Source organism: Dipodomys ordii, unplaced genomic scaffold, assembly GCF_000151885.1.
Source record: "Dipodomys ordii isolate 6190 unplaced genomic scaffold, Dord_2.0 Scaffold132, whole genome shotgun sequence".
Classification (NCBI taxonomy): Eukaryota; Metazoa; Chordata; class Mammalia; order Rodentia; family Heteromyidae; genus Dipodomys; species Dipodomys ordii.
The window spans coordinates 5045583-5062081 of record NW_012267348.1 but is presented as its reverse complement, the minus strand read 5'-3'; the positions used below and the strand labels follow the sequence as shown (position 1 = coordinate 5062081).

The 16499-nt window shown below is 39.3% G+C and overlaps 2 protein-coding genes across 2 annotated transcripts in view; one reads left to right on the top strand and one right to left on the bottom strand.

Annotated features, from left to right (window-relative positions):
- Sh3bp5 (SH3-domain binding protein 5 (BTK-associated)) overlaps window positions 1-4327 on the top strand; it is a 55326-nt gene extending 50999 nt beyond the window's left edge. Inside the window, exons 3-5 of the mRNA XM_013030728.1 lie at window positions 216-486; window positions 2203-2463; window positions 2893-4327. Coding sequence (XP_012886182.1) covers window positions 216-486; window positions 2203-2463; window positions 2893-3110 — 750 coding nt within the window. The 3' untranslated portion in view covers window positions 3111-4327. The remainder of the gene's footprint in view (window positions 1-215; window positions 487-2202; window positions 2464-2892) is intronic.
- A 3324-nt stretch (window positions 4328-7651) lies between these two features.
- The window catches only part of Capn7 (calpain 7), a 39678-nt gene continuing 30830 nt past the window's right edge, over window positions 7652-16499 (bottom strand). Inside the window, exons 13-21 of the mRNA XM_013030779.1 lie at window positions 15469-15613; window positions 14953-15052; window positions 14108-14243; window positions 13551-13626; window positions 12201-12346; window positions 10681-10743; window positions 10010-10140; window positions 8875-8967; window positions 7652-8794 (exon numbers count right to left, since the gene is read on the bottom strand). Of these exons, the coding sequence (XP_012886233.1) occupies window positions 8650-8794; window positions 8875-8967; window positions 10010-10140; window positions 10681-10743; window positions 12201-12346; window positions 13551-13626; window positions 14108-14243; window positions 14953-15052; window positions 15469-15613 (1035 nt within the window). The 3' untranslated portion in view covers window positions 7652-8649. The remainder of the gene's footprint in view (window positions 8795-8874; window positions 8968-10009; window positions 10141-10680; window positions 10744-12200; window positions 12347-13550; window positions 13627-14107; window positions 14244-14952; window positions 15053-15468; window positions 15614-16499) is intronic.

The following is a 16499-nucleotide window of genomic DNA, read 5'->3' as shown; positions in this document are numbered from 1 at the left end:
TTTTTTCTTTTTGCTTATGTGGTGCTGAGGAATCGAACCCAGGGCCTCGAGCATGCAAGGCAAGCGCTCTACCACTGAGCCACCTTCCCAGCCCTCATGAGACTCTTATCTCCAGTTAGCCATCAGAAAACCAGAAGTGGAGCTGTGGCTTAAAGTGGTACAGTGCTAGCTCAGAGACAGTACTCAGGCCCAAGGACTGACAAAAAAAAAAAAATAAACAGCATCTCAGAGACTTGCTTACCAAGTTCTCCTATCTTCCTAACCAGCAACTGAAGAAGACAGTGGATGACCTACAGGCCAAGCTGACCCTGGCGAAGGGCGAGTACAAGACAGCCCTGAAGAACCTGGAGAGGATCTCAGATGAGATCCATGAACGACGGCGTTCTAGTGCCATGGGGCCTCGGGGCTGTGGTGTGGGTGCTGAGGGCAGCAGCACGTCTGTGGAGGGCCTGTCAGGAAGCAAGCCCGAACCAGATGCTGTTTCTGGTGAGTCAGGCAAGTGGGGACCACATAGCTTGTGTGATCTGCATCCAGAACTGCCTTGGCCCAGGGTCCTCCTCATCACTGCCTGTCACTGAAGAATTTCAGAGCTGGGCAACCTCACAAGCTGTTTCTGGAGACTTCCCATGTTTTGTGGAAAACTGTTCAAAAGATGTGAATGAATATTCCTCGATTCTATGGTCAAATAAGTTTGGGAAAGGTTAAACCTTCCCTTGTCTCTGGCAGTCAAAATACACACTAGGAACATTCAAGGCTTGTAGAAGTCCTGCAGGAAAGAGTCTAAGAATAGGGAGTTGGAATCAGATTTTTATTCAAGTCCTAGCCTTCACCTAATTATCAGCACATGATGTGTAAGGTAGGTAATAAGATAGGGTCTACTAACTTCCATGGTGGGTGGTAGTTAGGATTACATGAAATAATGCTTGGCACCACTAGTAAGCACTCAGAATTCCTTTCCTGGGGTAAAATGCTTGTAAGCTAGTTTCTAGGTTCCCTCAGGAATTCTATAAATCCATCAGCAAGTGTTTTAAGTACCAGGTCCAAGGTAAACTGAGACTATAAACAATGACTGCAAATATTATGTTCATGTAATACTTATATACAAATCTCACATAATATCTCACAAATTATATGTATCCTCATAAATCTTGGATGGAGAGGATGGTGAAGCTCAGAGGTCAAATTGACAAGGCTACACACTAAGCAGTGGAATTAGGATCTGAATTCAGATGTGGACCCCAACACTATAGTACTTTCATAAAGATTTGAGAGGAAGAAAAGGGAAGAGGAACAATGCTAAGAAGCAGGACTGTGCAGGAGAGAGGCAGAGGCTCTGAAAGCAGCATGCCTCTGGGCCTTGGTTAATCCGGTCCATAAACTGTACAGAACAAGCTACAGAACACTATAAAAGAATTCTGTTCTTTGCAGCAAATGGAGATCTAAGTAGACTCTAAGGGTATCTTACAAGATCAGAAATTATCCAAAAGAAAGCAAAGGACCTCCAGGGTAAACATTCCATACTCTGGCAGTTCTTGCTGCTTCTTTCCTAGACAGGAGAGTGTGTGTGTGCGGGGGGCGGGGGGGGGTTGTTTTTGGCAATACTGGGATTTGAACTCAGGACCTTCCACACCTCCAGCTCAACTTTTTGCTATTTTGGAGTTGGGAGTCCAGCAAACTTTTCTGCTCGGGCTGGCTTCAGACCTCAATCCTCTAGATCTCAACTTCCTGAGTAGCTAGGATGAAGGCTGGCTTTGTTGGGATGTAATTACATTTTCCTGTGTACAGGTAGGTTTGTTTAGGGGTCTGAGGTGTTGAAGTCCTGGTCTACAGCTATTTTCCTTTTGAGGTGTAGTGGGGGTGGGGGAACCCAGTGCCTCTGGTATGTTAGGCAAGTGCTCTACCTACCACTGAGCTATCTCCTCAGCCACCTTCCATCTTGAGGATAGTGTCTGGTAACACTGATTTCTACAGCAGAGCTTAAGGTTACAGCAAGGTCACTAACTGTAACCTTAGGGATCCAAGCTGGTTCCTTTCATGCTGTTTCAGAGGCTAGTCAGGGAGGCCCAGAAGGTCACATTCCTGTCAGATGTCCTTAGGGCAGATTCTGCAGTCTCCAAGCCTTGTCTGTCTGGCAGTGGTATGTACGTGTGCAGGTTACTGTTGGGCAGATCATATGTGACTGGTGTTCTCTTTCATCCTTAGTGGCCTCAGAGGCCTTTGAAGACGACAACTGTAGCAACTTTGTGTCAGAAGATGACTCAGAAACCCAGTCTGTGTCCAGCTTTAGTTCAGGACCAACGAGCCCATCTGAGATGCCTGACCAGTTCCCTGCCGTCACAAGGCCTGGCAGTCTGGATCTGCCCAGCCCCATGTCCTTGTCAGAGTTTGGGATGATGTTCCCAGTGTTGGGCCCTCGAAGTGAATGCAGTGGGGCCTCTTCCCCTGAATGCGAGATAGAACGAGGTGAGTAGCAGACCTCTAGCTCTGTCTCAGGTGACTCTTAACTTTACAGCCCAACCTGTCCCCCACCCCTGCCAAGTCTTGGGAGCACCCAGGGTAGCACTGCTGGGTCTCTGACAATGTACTGCTGGTACTGGTCACTGAGCTGGTTTCTAAGGGCTATTCTGGGGACTTCTGGCATTTCCTCATCAGAAGGGTTTTGATCCAATAGTTTAGGTCCTGTGTGTCTCCTCAGAATGCCCTGAGAGATTTGTTTCCTAGCTGTAAAATGAGGTAACGACTCTGGGAGGAATAAAAGCTGGCAAACCCTCTCTGATACACATGGTGGGAAACCCCACGAATTCCAGAGGTTCCTGAGCTGGATGATTGGCTTGTGCCTAAGTAAAGCTTAGAATTGTCAACGCCCACTTGGTAACTTTTGTATCTCTACAGGAGACAGGGCAGAAGGAGCAGAGAATCAAACAAGTGACAAAGCCAACAACAACAGAGGTGGCAACAATAGCAGTGGTGTTGGTGGCAGGGGTAAGAGCCAAAGCCGCACGTCTTCTGAGAGCCAGGCTTTGGAGACCCGAATGAAGCAGCTATCCCTCCAGTGCTCCAAGGGAAGAGATGGGATTATTGCTGACATAAAAATGGTGCAGATTGGCTGATCCATCCAGGGCCACCCCCCATGTACAAATCAGTATTTATACACGAAACTCAAGAACATTGTGCCAATTATCATTTAACATGCCAAATCTTAAGCATTTAAACTGCACTAATCAAGTTTCGGTGACTTGAGGGCTGAAGAATTCCCCTCTTGGGCTAGTATGTTTTTCCGAGCTACATCACTGCAGGCTGACTGTGACCAGGTTCACAGCCTTTGTGGACCATTCATTCCCTGTAATAGTGTTGTGGAAGCAATAATGAGTTCTTGTGAAAGAACCCAAGTTAGGAGGAAGGTTGGAAGCTTAGCCAAACTGGGGGCCACAACCTGCGTCTCTTTTTTCACACTTAGTTTGGGGAATAAGAGATGTTTTCTCCATTATATCCCAAGATATCTAAATATTCAAAACAAAAATAAAACTCAAGTATCCAGTGCATTATCTTCTGACATAAAGGTTAAAAGAAATGCAAGAACACACTTCATTTTCCTCACCTCTGGTGTTCAGAGGGGGCTTTTTAAAAAAGCATGTAGGTTGGGGTACCCATTGAAACCATTTCCTAGGAAGGCTACCATGAAACTGCACTTTTGGGGATGGGAAAGGTGATGCCAGTGTGGGGATGGGGGAGGGAGGGCTGAGGGTAGCAGAGACATAGCATAGAAGGGATCCATGGCTGTGGGAGAGAAGGCTGTCTAGCCTAACCTTACCCTGCCAGCCAAAGGAAACTGACTTATCCTAAGACATGTGCATGTGAAGCAGTGACCATTGTCATATCTACACTGACAAGGTGGTGATTTCTCTGTAGGCTCAACTTTTCAAATAATGAAATTATTTAAGGGTTATGCTGCACCTAGTATTTCTTAGAGCCAATTTTCCTTAAAGCTAGGAAAGAGAGTAGGCATGTGTTGGCAAAGGCTGTTTAAATAGAAGCAGTGGTGTCTGTTATGCTAATAGTATTAAATGTTCAGACTGCTTTTCTTTAATGTTTTTATGGTTATGCATATTTAAAGCACTGTATTTTCTCTTAAGAAAATTTGGCATTTCTAAAAGAAAAGCAACCTCATTTCAAGTTGTCTGTTGACTGTCACAGCTTATGTATTTTAGCCATTTGTACATCTCTTCATACTGTAATGGTTCTTTTTTATTAACTGATACAGTATTCTAATTACAAGGTTATTTTGTACTTAGTACCTTGAGTGTAATAAAAATGCTTAAGAAAACTCTGTGGCTTTTTAAGTAGAAAATCTGATGTTGCCTACTTTTTCTGTTGTGAGCAACCTTTATTATGGAGAAGCACAGAATGCAGTAATCATTTCTCCCACTTTTTTAAAACTGTTTTTGTCCCTGTCCTGGGGCTTGAACTACCAGCCTGAGTGCTGTCCCTGAGCGTTTTTGCTCAAAGCTAGTGTTCTACCACTTAAGCCTCAGCTCTACTTTCAGCTTTTTGGTGGTTAACTAGAGATCAGAGTCTCATGGACTTTCCTGCCAGGGCTGGCTTTAAACTATGATCCTCAGATCTCAGCCTTCTGAGTAGCTAGTACTACAGGTTGTGAGCCACTGGTGCCTGGCACTCATTTCACTTTTAAGATCCTGAATCCTAATCACTGTAACCCAGATACAACAAGGTTTGGATTTGAATCCTACTTGTGCTGCTACTAAAGCTGAGCAGGGAGTGGACAGTATGGGCACTACAGATAAGGCACCGTTGGCCTCGCTGGACAGCATGGACCATTAGCTAAAATCCTGCTGTCCAGGGGCACCCTGACATATTTCACTGATCTGTGGTACACTCACTTGGGCACTGGACCTTTAGAAGGTTCTTGGATGATTATAAAGGTGAAGAATCAGATAGTCATGGATCCTTTCTCAAGTAGAAACATGATACTGGATTTTAATCTGTGGACTTGGTGTGTGCATTTCAAAGCCAATAATTGTAAAGATTTACCTAGTAGTAAATATTTCATCTCAAAGTTCATCCAAATCCCTTTTGCTATGTTTAAAAATACTAAACAATGCACTTGACTTCCAGCGATCTTCAGATCCACTCAATTCTCAAGTGAAGTCCCCTGCATCTACCACTAATCAAAGACAAACACAAAGTATTCTCTGCAATGGAGACACTGCTCCTTTCCCTTGCAGCGGGGAAGGGGACACGTTGTTTGGAAAAGCACAAAATTGGGATGGCTTGAAGTTGCTATGAATAATATTTCTCAGAGATAGTTTGTACGGTTCAGAATCTAACATGAATTTCCAGCTCAAATATCTGCTACACAGTATGGGTACCTTACATTTTGCCTTTCATAACTGGAAGCCACAAAACATTTCATTAATGATTAGAAATTGATCTTTTTTAAAATACTTCATGCAGAGAATGGTAGTGTGATGGGATTTTCTTTTTGGTACTTGGAATGGAACACATAATAGGCAAGCTCTATCAAGCACTCAAACAGGCCTCCCCATTTTTTCAAGGGGTGGTGTTACAGTATTTGGGGTCTGGATCCAGTGCCAGATGCCTGAGACAGAATCTGGCTAACACCTTACAACCTAAGTCTGAAACACTATCCTCCACCTCCTGAGTAAGCTGTGATTACATGTGTACCCTACCACCTAGCCTGAGCTAGAATGTTCTAATGTTGGGGCTTTCCGTTGTTTTTAAGACAAAGCCTAGAAAATCAAGGTATAATCTCTATCCCTTATTTGGGCATTGGGACTTATTTCCTGCCTCAGTTCCTTTCCCCATCACCCTATGACCTACTGTCTTTTTAGGGAATAATTATACCACTTTTTGCCGCTGGCTCCCCTTTATTATCTCCTCTCATGTTCTCACTATACACATTTCTACTTAAAGCAGTCTGCTCCACTCCTGCTATTACAACCTTCCTACCTACTCTCTGCTATGTCTGAATTTAGCTGATCTCTCCTACAAACACCCCCCACCCAAATCCTCTTGGTTTCTTATAGCTCCCACCATCAGTTTTTACAGCTTCTAAAAACTTAGTTGCTTCCATCAAAAGTCACTTCTGGCCTTCTTTAGTTCATATTTGTCCGTCGGGCACCGGTGGCTCACGCCTGTAATCCTAGCTACTCAGGAGGCTAAGATCTGAGGATCACGGTTCAAAGCCAGCCGGGGCAGGAAAGTCTGTGAGACTCTTATCTCCAATAAACCACTAGAAATCCGGAAGTGGTGCTGTGGCTCAAGAGATAGAGCGCTCACCTTGAGCCGAAGAGCTGAGGGACAGCGCCCAAGCGCAGAGTTCAAGCCCCATGACCGACAAAAAAAAAAAAAAAAGGTTCGTATTTGTCTTCATTTTGCTGAATAATGTGTTTTTATAAAAACACCTGCAAGGGGCTGGGAAGGTGGCTCAGCGGTACAGTGCTTGCCTTGCATGCATGAGGCCCTGGGTTCGATTCCTTAGCACCACATAAGCAGAAAAAGCTGGAAGTGGCACTATGGCTCAAGTGGTAGAGCACTAGCCTTGAGCTGAAGAGCTCAGGGACAGCGTCCAGCCCCATGACCGATAAAAAACAAAACAACAACAATAAAAACACCTCCAAATCTGAGTATCTGCCTAGGCTGAAATTGGAAACTTGACTCTGACTCATCACCTTTAGCAATTCCTATCTAGATTTTTGTTTCATCTGTCCCACTGTTGTAACCTGGAACCTCAAAAGGGCTGCGTGATCTATCTCCCAATATCCTCATTCAATGCAGTTACCTTCCTCTGATATAGGTCCCACTGTGTCTATGTACTTTACAGCCTGCCCCACCCCAAGAGCTGCTGAGTTGTGGCTTTGGGTAGAACAAGACCATTAAGCTCTCAGGCTTAGTTCCTCAGTTATAGAAAGGAACACTAGTGCCTTCAAAGAAAAATATACATATTGAACATATAGTGAATGATAACCACTGGCTAATTTTTACAGTTTGTCTTTTGAAGCTTTACTTTCAAGGCTTAAAATGCCAATTCTTCAAATAAACTTTCCTACACTGGGTTCAACACTACCACATATTGAATTGTTCACATATAGGTCCTTCCCCCCCCCCTTTTGTGCCGGTCTTAGAGCTTGAACTCAGAGGGTGGGTGCTGTCCCTGAGCTTTTGTCCTCAAAACTAGTGCTCTGCCACTTGAAGCCACAGCTCCACCTCTGGCTTTTCTGGTAGAAGATCAAAGTCTCACAGCTGCCCAGGATGGTTTTGAGCTGCAATCCTCAGATCTCAATCTTCTGAGTAGCTTAAATCGTGTGTTTACAACAGAGCTCTAACCGAATTCATCCACTGAAAATATGCTTAATTTCAAAATCCTAAGTAATCTGACACTGAATTAAAAAGAACAGTTTTTGTTTTTCAGGGTTTTTGGGGGTGGGAGTGTGTGGAGGGAGGGAGGGAGGGAGGTACTGGAGTTTGAACTCTGTGCTGTCAGCTTGCCAGGCAGGCACTCTATCACTTGAGCCATGTCCCCCAACCAAGAACATAGTTTTAGAAGCACATACTCTTACAATTGCAACTGCTATACTTCTAGGAATGCTTTCAATAAATCATGTTCTTGAGGTTAATTTCCATAAGTATAAACATTTTATTACAATTAAAGGCAGTAGAAATACAAAATAAGTTTTGATAATTATAAAGTAGAGACAATGAAAAATCCCACCCTCTTTTTCAGACTTTTAAAGTTTTGAGCATTATTCTGTTCTGATATTTAGGTAAACAGCTGGGAATTTACATGACACTATTCTTGATGATCACTTTTTCGGGATGCTGTATAACCAATCAATCACTTTTTTCAAAGTGTTGTTGCTACAAAAGCACTGAACTATAAATCAGTTTAAAGATACAGGCTAAATTACAATGTTTTTAATGCCTTAGAATATTATTTTCATCAAAGTGGTAAACCAAAATTGCAATAGGGAATATACCTCAGTTCTGTCTACAATGCCATAGGTGCCTAAGGCAAACAACCTTTGTTCTTAAGCCTGAGTGTCTTCATGCTAAGCTAATTAATCCTACCAAAAGCTTTATCTATCTTTCATAACATCTGAGCAACAATAAACATTTAGAACATAATGCAAAATTAAAATTACAGTGACATGATTCATTTGGAATTAGTGGGGTCAATACAATTGGGTTCACAACATGCTCTGTTTAAAAAAAAAAAAGAAAGGTAAATATTTCAGGATATTAAATAGTCTGACAGTCTACTCAATGAGCCACGGCCCTCATTTTCCTTACCCAGTCTCAGTTCCCTTTTCCTTTCAGTGACTACATCTCACAGTGATGGATGTCTGAGTCTAATCTTGATCATATGCACTTTTTATATAAAGTGGCAACTCTATATTTACAAAATCAATGTAAACAGTACTTCTAGGTGATTAAGGGTAAATCTGACTATATACAAATTCTTACCAAACACTGTGACAAGCACCAGATTCCAATGTAACACATTCAGATTTAATTCCGCTCTGATTGTTTATCATCCTGAAGATCTGTGTCCTCATTTGAAGAATTGATGTTTGATAAGTATAGAATCCAATAATTGCTGAGAATTTTCCATCACTGAAGTTGTGTTGTTTTAATGGGGATAGTACTATTTAAGTCCAAGAAAAAAGGTCCTTCTTGTTTAGGCAAAAAGGTACTGGGAATGATATTGAAGATCCCAGCAGGTATATTTTCTAATTCCAGATAGCAAAATCCACACCTATATTCAGAGAAGGTAAGAATAAGGCAATGCCACAAAAAGTATACACTGGACATACACAATTAAAATGCCAACCTTACCTATAGTCACCACTTGATTTCCTCGAAAAGCCATGGGGACCAGGATCTCCCACCAAGGAAACACTTACAACCTCAAATCCAACACTATATTGCCTAATTTCAAACAAACAGCATTACTTGTATTAGTAGTCACAAATAAACACATGTTTTCAAAATAACCAATCTAAAGTGCTATCAGATCATGCTATTGTTATACTCAAAAAGCAGTATTTTCTATTCAATTGAAGTCATAAAAACTAATTCTATCTTGCGATGAGAGTTTTCTTTCACTTTTTAATGTTACTTTTTTTTCCCCCAGAATTATTCTATTTTATTTGCTGCTGTTTTTAGGCTTGAATTCAGGGACTGGGTATGATCATTGAGCTTTTGTGCTCAAGGATAGTGCTCTACCACTTGAGTTACTTTTTTAATACATCATTTTATCAGAAATATTTTCTTTTCAAACATTTTTTTTTCTTTATGCCAGTCCCACGGCTTGAACTCAGAACCTGGGCACTGTCCTTGAGGTTTTTTACTCAGGACAATACTCTGCCACTTGAACCATACCTCCACTTCCAGCTTTTTGGGAATGGCTTTGAACCTTGATCCTCAGACCTCAGCCTCCTGAGTTACTAGGATTACAGGCTATCAGTGCCTAGTAAAACATGTAACATCTTAATGTGCAGTTTCAATATATAGATTCAAGAATAAACATTTACAGTTAAGTTAAAAAAATTAAAATTTAGAAACTACGTTTTATTTTTCCCTAGGGAATAATTTCAAAGACAAAGCACTGTCTTTGCAATAGGCAGAAGTCTTGGACAGGAAAAAAAAAAAAGCCCTGAAAAATGAAATATACATTATTAGAAATAGTATACATGCTAGAGGTGGCACTCCAAATCAATAAAAGATTCATTTAGTGATCAGGTGACAAGAATTTAGAAATCATATTTCATACCATATATACATCACTATTATCTTCTTGAAGCTCTCCTGTTTTGTCTCGTATATTTAAGTCTACAATCTACCAGGAACTACTCAGATCTTGCACAAGGTGCTAAATGCCACTTCTCTTTGGGTATTTAATCATTCTATATCATTTATTGAAGATGTCTATTATAACACTATTAGTTTAAGAAAGCTATTCATCACAAACCTTGGTCCTCTTAGCTCAATCAGTAGTGGCCCAGTTTTTTCTATATGGAATTGGTAGATGGGATTATTTTTGTGAGTCTCTTGAAAATTTCCACATCCTCCAGCACTCTGACCACTCCACTTTCCATTAATCTAATTAAAACCAAGTTTTTGTATTAGAATTTCATATTCTTCAATTTCACGTTAAAGACAAAGTTCTTTTCCACCTTAAAATCAATAAATAGCAGCTCTCCACTGATACTACCCCATTGCTGCAGTCTTTGTCACTGACAGTCAGTGTAACTCCCCACACTCAGCCAGGACACTTTGCTATACTCCATCTCTTGGCTAATTTAAACCAAGTTGTTCCTGCTAGGAACTCTCTTTAGAATGTTCCTCTACACATTTAGCCCATACTGCCAAGTATTCTCAAACTTTATAAAGATTCGTCCATAACAATTTTGCAAACCAAGGCTTGTATTAATGTTTCCGCTATGAATCACTTATTTTTACAGAAACATCTGTTTTTCACTGAAGATATATTCTGGAGACTAGAGGTTACTAACATTTCCTTTCCTTTATTCCTATAAAACCCCATAATGTTTTTATTTAATAACAAATTATGATAAATAGGAAAGGGAATACTAAAAGAATCCTGTCTGAGATGATAACCCCCAAAAAGAATTTTCTTACCCGTTTTGATAAGGTATATGGCGAAGGAATCTTTGAAAAAGTAAAGCTGCATGCTGAATATACCTAGATTAAAAAAAAAAAACCTTAGTACACACAGAGATTATACTGAGAAATTTTATAAAAGCATCAACATGATGAAAAATATATTGAAAACTTAGTTGGCATACAGGCAGCCTGGGATCAAGTCAGTAATTAAATGAACTGAGAACTGGGAAGTTAGGGGGTTTATCTTAGCTTTCTGAGTACTATGTGTGACTCAAGACAAACCACAATTCTTCCAGGTCTTGGCTTCTGCATCTGAAGAACAAAGCAATGTTGATACCTCCCAAAGTCCCCTTTACCTCTAAATCTATACAAACTGAACTTCTTATGCATGACAAATCTATACAGAACAAAATTATAATAGTCTTCCTAGCTACATGAGAGCACTGTTTATAAATAACTTGCCCTTTTTACTATTGTTGAGACATAGTCTCACTGTACTATATCACCCATGGCTGGACTTGTACTCATGATCCCCTTCAACCTCAGTCCCCCAAGCCCTGGGATAAGAGCCATATGCTCCCATGCCTGGCTGTAAGCCATCTTTTTAAATAGGCTGAAGAGAGTTGAGGTTCTTTGTCCATGGCTCTGTAACAATTTATTAGACCAACATAACCATATCATCTCAGGTCTTAACTGTTACTATAAAAATTAACATGTTCACTCAAAATTATAAGCCAGCTGGGCACCGGTGGCTCACACCTGTAATCCTAGCTACTCAGGAGGCTGAGATCTGAGGATCATGGTTCAAAGCCAGCCCGGGCAGGAAAGTCTGTAAGACTCTTATCTCCAATAAACCACTAGAAAACTGGAAGTGGCACTGTGGCTCAAGTGGTAGAGTGCTCGCCTTGAGCTGAAGAGCTGAGGGATAACACCCAAGCCCAGAGTTCAAGCCCCACAACCGACCAAAAAAATAAAAAATAAAAAAATTATAAGCCAGGCACTTGTGACTCATACATACCTATAATCCTAGCTACTCAGGACACTTAGATCTGAGTATCTCTGTTCAAAGCCAGCCCAGAGAAGGAAAGTCCATGAGACTCTTACATCCAATTAATCAGAAATAGAGCTGTGGTCCAAATGGTAGAGTGCTAGCAGCCTTGCGCAAAGAAGCTCAGGCACAGTGCCCTGGCCCTGAATTCAAGCCCCAGGACGGGTACCAAATTTTTTTTAAAATATTATTCCTTAAGACCATTTTTATGACAAAGAACAAAGCAAAAAAAATTAATCTCATTCCTTAAAACCAGTTAACAAAAAGCAAAGCAAAACACAAAAATGCATTATGATTTTTTTTTTCCCACAGCACTCAGAAGATCTTGAGGCAGGGAATTGGCTTTGAACACAAGTTCAAAGCTTGTCTGGGCTACAAACCAAGATTTTGTCTTAAAAAAAGAAAACAGGTTTTGTTTCTTCAGATAAACCCCATTACAAAGCAAAGCACATTATGTTTTTTGTCAGTGTGTGTTGGTTTTACTTACCCGGACTGTATAATGGATTGTGTTCTGTTTTTCATATTGAGAAACCACTAAGGTAAAGGTATGGGTCCCAGGTGTAGTCAGCTTTATCTTAGTCAAATAATGAGGGCTATTAATTCGAATTCCATCAATGTATGGAGGTGGGTCAGCTGCAGACAGATAAGCAGACAAGCAGAAAAGATTTTTTTGTTTCCTTAGCTGTTGAGATTTTAGGGTTGATAGTAATGAACAGAACTGTCTTTACAACATTGGTGAATTACATCACTTTACAATTTTCTAACAAAAAGCAACTGGGGGATGAACTCAGTGCCTTTGCTCAAGAGTAATATTCTACCACTGGAGCCAAACCTACAGTCTGGCATTTTAGAGACAGAGTCTTGAAGCTTTATCAGCTGACTTCAAATCAAAATCCACCAAGTCTCAGCCTCCTGAATTGTTAGGATTACAGGCATGAACCCACCAGCACACCTCATTCAGATTATTCCTTTTAACCATCTGTATAATATGAATATGGCACATTTTATCTATGCCTCCAACTGGTAATTCAGAAAACCTAGATATTCAGATTGCTTCAGATTTTTGTTGTTAATAATGGTACCTACCTGATACATTCTGTGGTGGTCTTATCAATCAAGCCTGATAAAGTCAGAGATGTCAATTACTATATGTTATACAAGATAAATACTTCATCTGGGAATGAATATGATCTACCCCTAAAACATTTTAATATTCCAAATAAGTATTTAGTCATTAATGTTTAGAGGTGATATGATCTAGTAATTGGAGTAAAAGAATGGGGATATTTGTGGTCTTAAGCAAAGTTTTTATGTATCAATTTATTCTTGTGAATAAGGAACAACAAGATCTGCCTTATTTAATATTCTGATAGAAATAAAACTAAACCTAAAAATATTCTAGAAAAGAAAATCACTATACAAAACAGAAGTGCTTTTAACAATCTTAAAAAGTAACAATATATAGAACAATATATCTGAAATTGAAGAGCTATATATTCTAGACAGGCATTGGTGGTTCACACTTATACTCCTAGCCTCTTCAGGAGACTGCAAATAGGAGGATCAAGACAGAGAAGGAAAGTCCTTAAAAGACTTCATCTTAACAAAAGATTCTGCATGACTCAGTGGTAGAACACATACCTAACAAGTGTGAGGCTCCAACTTCAAACCCCAATACCACAAAACAAAAACAAACCAATACAACATATTGGCCTATACAAATTTTTTTTGTTTTATAATGTCCAACACAGGAAAAATTCCACATATCATCTACCTAAAATGTTATTCTCAATCATGTAAATATGTATTGTAACATGTATTTGGCTAGTAAACATACCTGGGTAATAAACTTTTTTGCCATCAGTCTTGTATACAACCATTGTGATAAATTCTCGGTTATTTGCAAAATCATCCTAATAATCACAAAAAATTCAATCTGGTTAGGAAAATGAGCTTGAAATTCTCTCAGTGTTAAAAATGAGTTATTCTATGAAAAGTTTTCTGTGTATAAATGTCACTTCAGTAAATGATCATGTTATATGAAGTTATTACATAAAATTCTGAAGTATCACGATCAGGAGCGTAACTTTTTTCTTATAATGATTTCACATATCCAGATCTCTTTCAACGGATTTTAGTGTTAATAAAATCCTCACTGAAAAGTATAAACTCCTTTACGTTTTTCTTCAGAGACAATTTTTGAACAAGATTTTTTAAAGTGCCATTATAAAAAGATACAAAATTCCTTAAATTAAGGAAAATACTTATTTATCTGAAAAAAAAACATCATTTTCAGGGCAACCTATAAAATGAAACAGGCTTGTGACCAAATTATGGCTTTTAAGTCCACCTTTTAAACTGTGTAAGTGTCATAAGAACAGAGGATAGCAGTACCTTGTCTGTTATGTGTCTACTAAGCAAAACCCAAACAGCAGCGCCCCCTTGTGGACACTGCACCTCCAGTTTATACTGGGGGTTGTTGGCCAGGCTATAGGCATCTTTCACAGGTCCTTGCTTAGCATCCCAAGTACTAAAAGATAAAGTCAACAAAGAAGGTAATGAGTAAAGTACTAAAAGATAAAGTCAACAAAGAAGGTAATGAGTAAATTTCTCATAGATCTAAAAATGTAACACTACTTTAAAAGTGGTGTGTGTCTCATACATTTAAGCTATTAGGAATGTTGGTTTTGTTTGTTCTTTTCAAATACTTTTCAAATACAAAAAAACAGAGCTAATACAAGATAGTCATCTGTAGGCAAGACAAACAGAAAATGTTAGTAATTCTAAATGATCCATTATATTTTAAATTAAGAATAAAACTGAAAGGGTAGTGTTTGCTTGTAAGCCCAGCTACTCAGGAGATGAAGCTCAGAAGGATTATGGTTCAAAGGTCAGCCCAGTTAAAAGTTAGCAAGACACCATTGCAACTAACAAGCAAGGAATGGTAGTATATGTGCCTGCAATATAAGCTATGCTTGCAAGCAAGCAAGAATTTTTGTCTGAGGCCAGCCTTGGGCAAAAACTGCCAGTCTTCCTGAAAAATAAAGCATAAAAGGGCTAAGGTGTAAAGGGGGTATGGCTCAAGTGATAGAGCATCTGCCTGGAAAATATAAGGCCCTGAGTTTAAACCCCAGTACTGAATAGAAGAAACACACACACACGCATGCACGCACGCACGCACACATACACACACGCACACACACGGAGCATAAAACGGAAATAAATTCATGAAAAGTTACCTGTGAATACATGTTGATTCTTTAAAAAGACCAGGATTCCAACTCAAATAAATAACATCGTAATACTGACAGAGATCATCCCAGGAAATCCAAAATATTCCTGAAAATTAATGTCTTTGTTAAAAAAAATCTTAATGACTTAAAATGACAAGTCAGCCCTTGTATTCATATACTGTTTTGTAGAATGGGAACTTCTTTGTACAATTAAAGATAATAAAAAAAAGTTAATAAAAAAAACTATCAAACAGCTTTCCAAATATTCACTCTTGACACTGATAGAGCACAATTTTTGTTTGTAAACAATATTGTATATGGCCTATGGTTTCTTAGTTATCCATTTGTAAATCATGTGGTTAATTCACTTGATTAAAGAAATTATCAAAATATTTTTAAAGTTTACTAATTCAAAAATAAAGTTTTCAAATAAAATAAATGACAAGTAAGCTAATTACACTTCCTCTTGTTAAAACATGCTATTTGACATGCAAATCGTATCAAAATTAAAAAGATTTTTACCATTATCTATTTTCTGAGCTGTTCGAGGATCAAAGTTTAGATACTTTTGCAATTCTGGAGTCCAGTTTTTTACATCATTTTCACTATATCTTCCTTTCCAACGTAAATGGCTCCAAGGATTTTTCAACTGGATAAATCTCAAGCCCTGTTTTAAAAAGCAAGATAACATTAAGTTGCAAAAAAGGCTTACCTGATTATTATATAATTCTTTATTGGGATATTTCTTAGCTCTTTTCCTTCAAATTAACATCTTAACACTTTTACTAGATCATATATTGAACAAAAACCATAAATGGTTGTTTCCTCTTTAGAGCTGTAGTCAGTCACAAGGCACACACAGTTAAACATTCAATGCTCACATGTAGGTAGAGGCTGATGCACAGAGTACACACACAAAAAAAATCTCACCCATCACAGAAAGTCCCATTGGACATTACTGCTGGAAAGCATCAAGTATCTCTTCCTTTTCAAAGCTCTTTCTACTTTGGTTTCATCTTATTTTCCAGTCATTTTTACTCTAATGTAGTCTTTGTTCTCTCAATCCCATAAATCATCTTGATTTTGTCTTAAAAGGAATTAGCTAACATGGCTCTCTCCTTTCCTGAAGGCCTTTACTAATCCCCCTTTCTCTCAGTGAAGATTGAAGTAATGAAAAAACATGATTATCAACCCAGGAGTCAGAATGAGGCCAAATGATCCATTTATTTAAATACATGAGGTAACACATGCACATTATCAAATAATGAATTTCCCTTCACTTTTTATTTTGTGCCATTATTAGCACTCAGGGCCTGAGTGCTGTCCTTAGCTTTTCACTCAAGGTTGAACCACTTGCTCTTGAACCACCATACCTAGACTTCTGACCTTCTGGTGGTTAACTGCAGATAAATAGTCTCACAGGCCGGGTGCCAGTGCCTCACACCTGTAATCTTAGCTACTCAGGAGGCTGAGAGCTGAGGATCACGGTTCCAAGCCAGCCTGGGCAGGAAAGTCAATGAGACTCTTATTTCCAATTAACCACCAGAAAAACG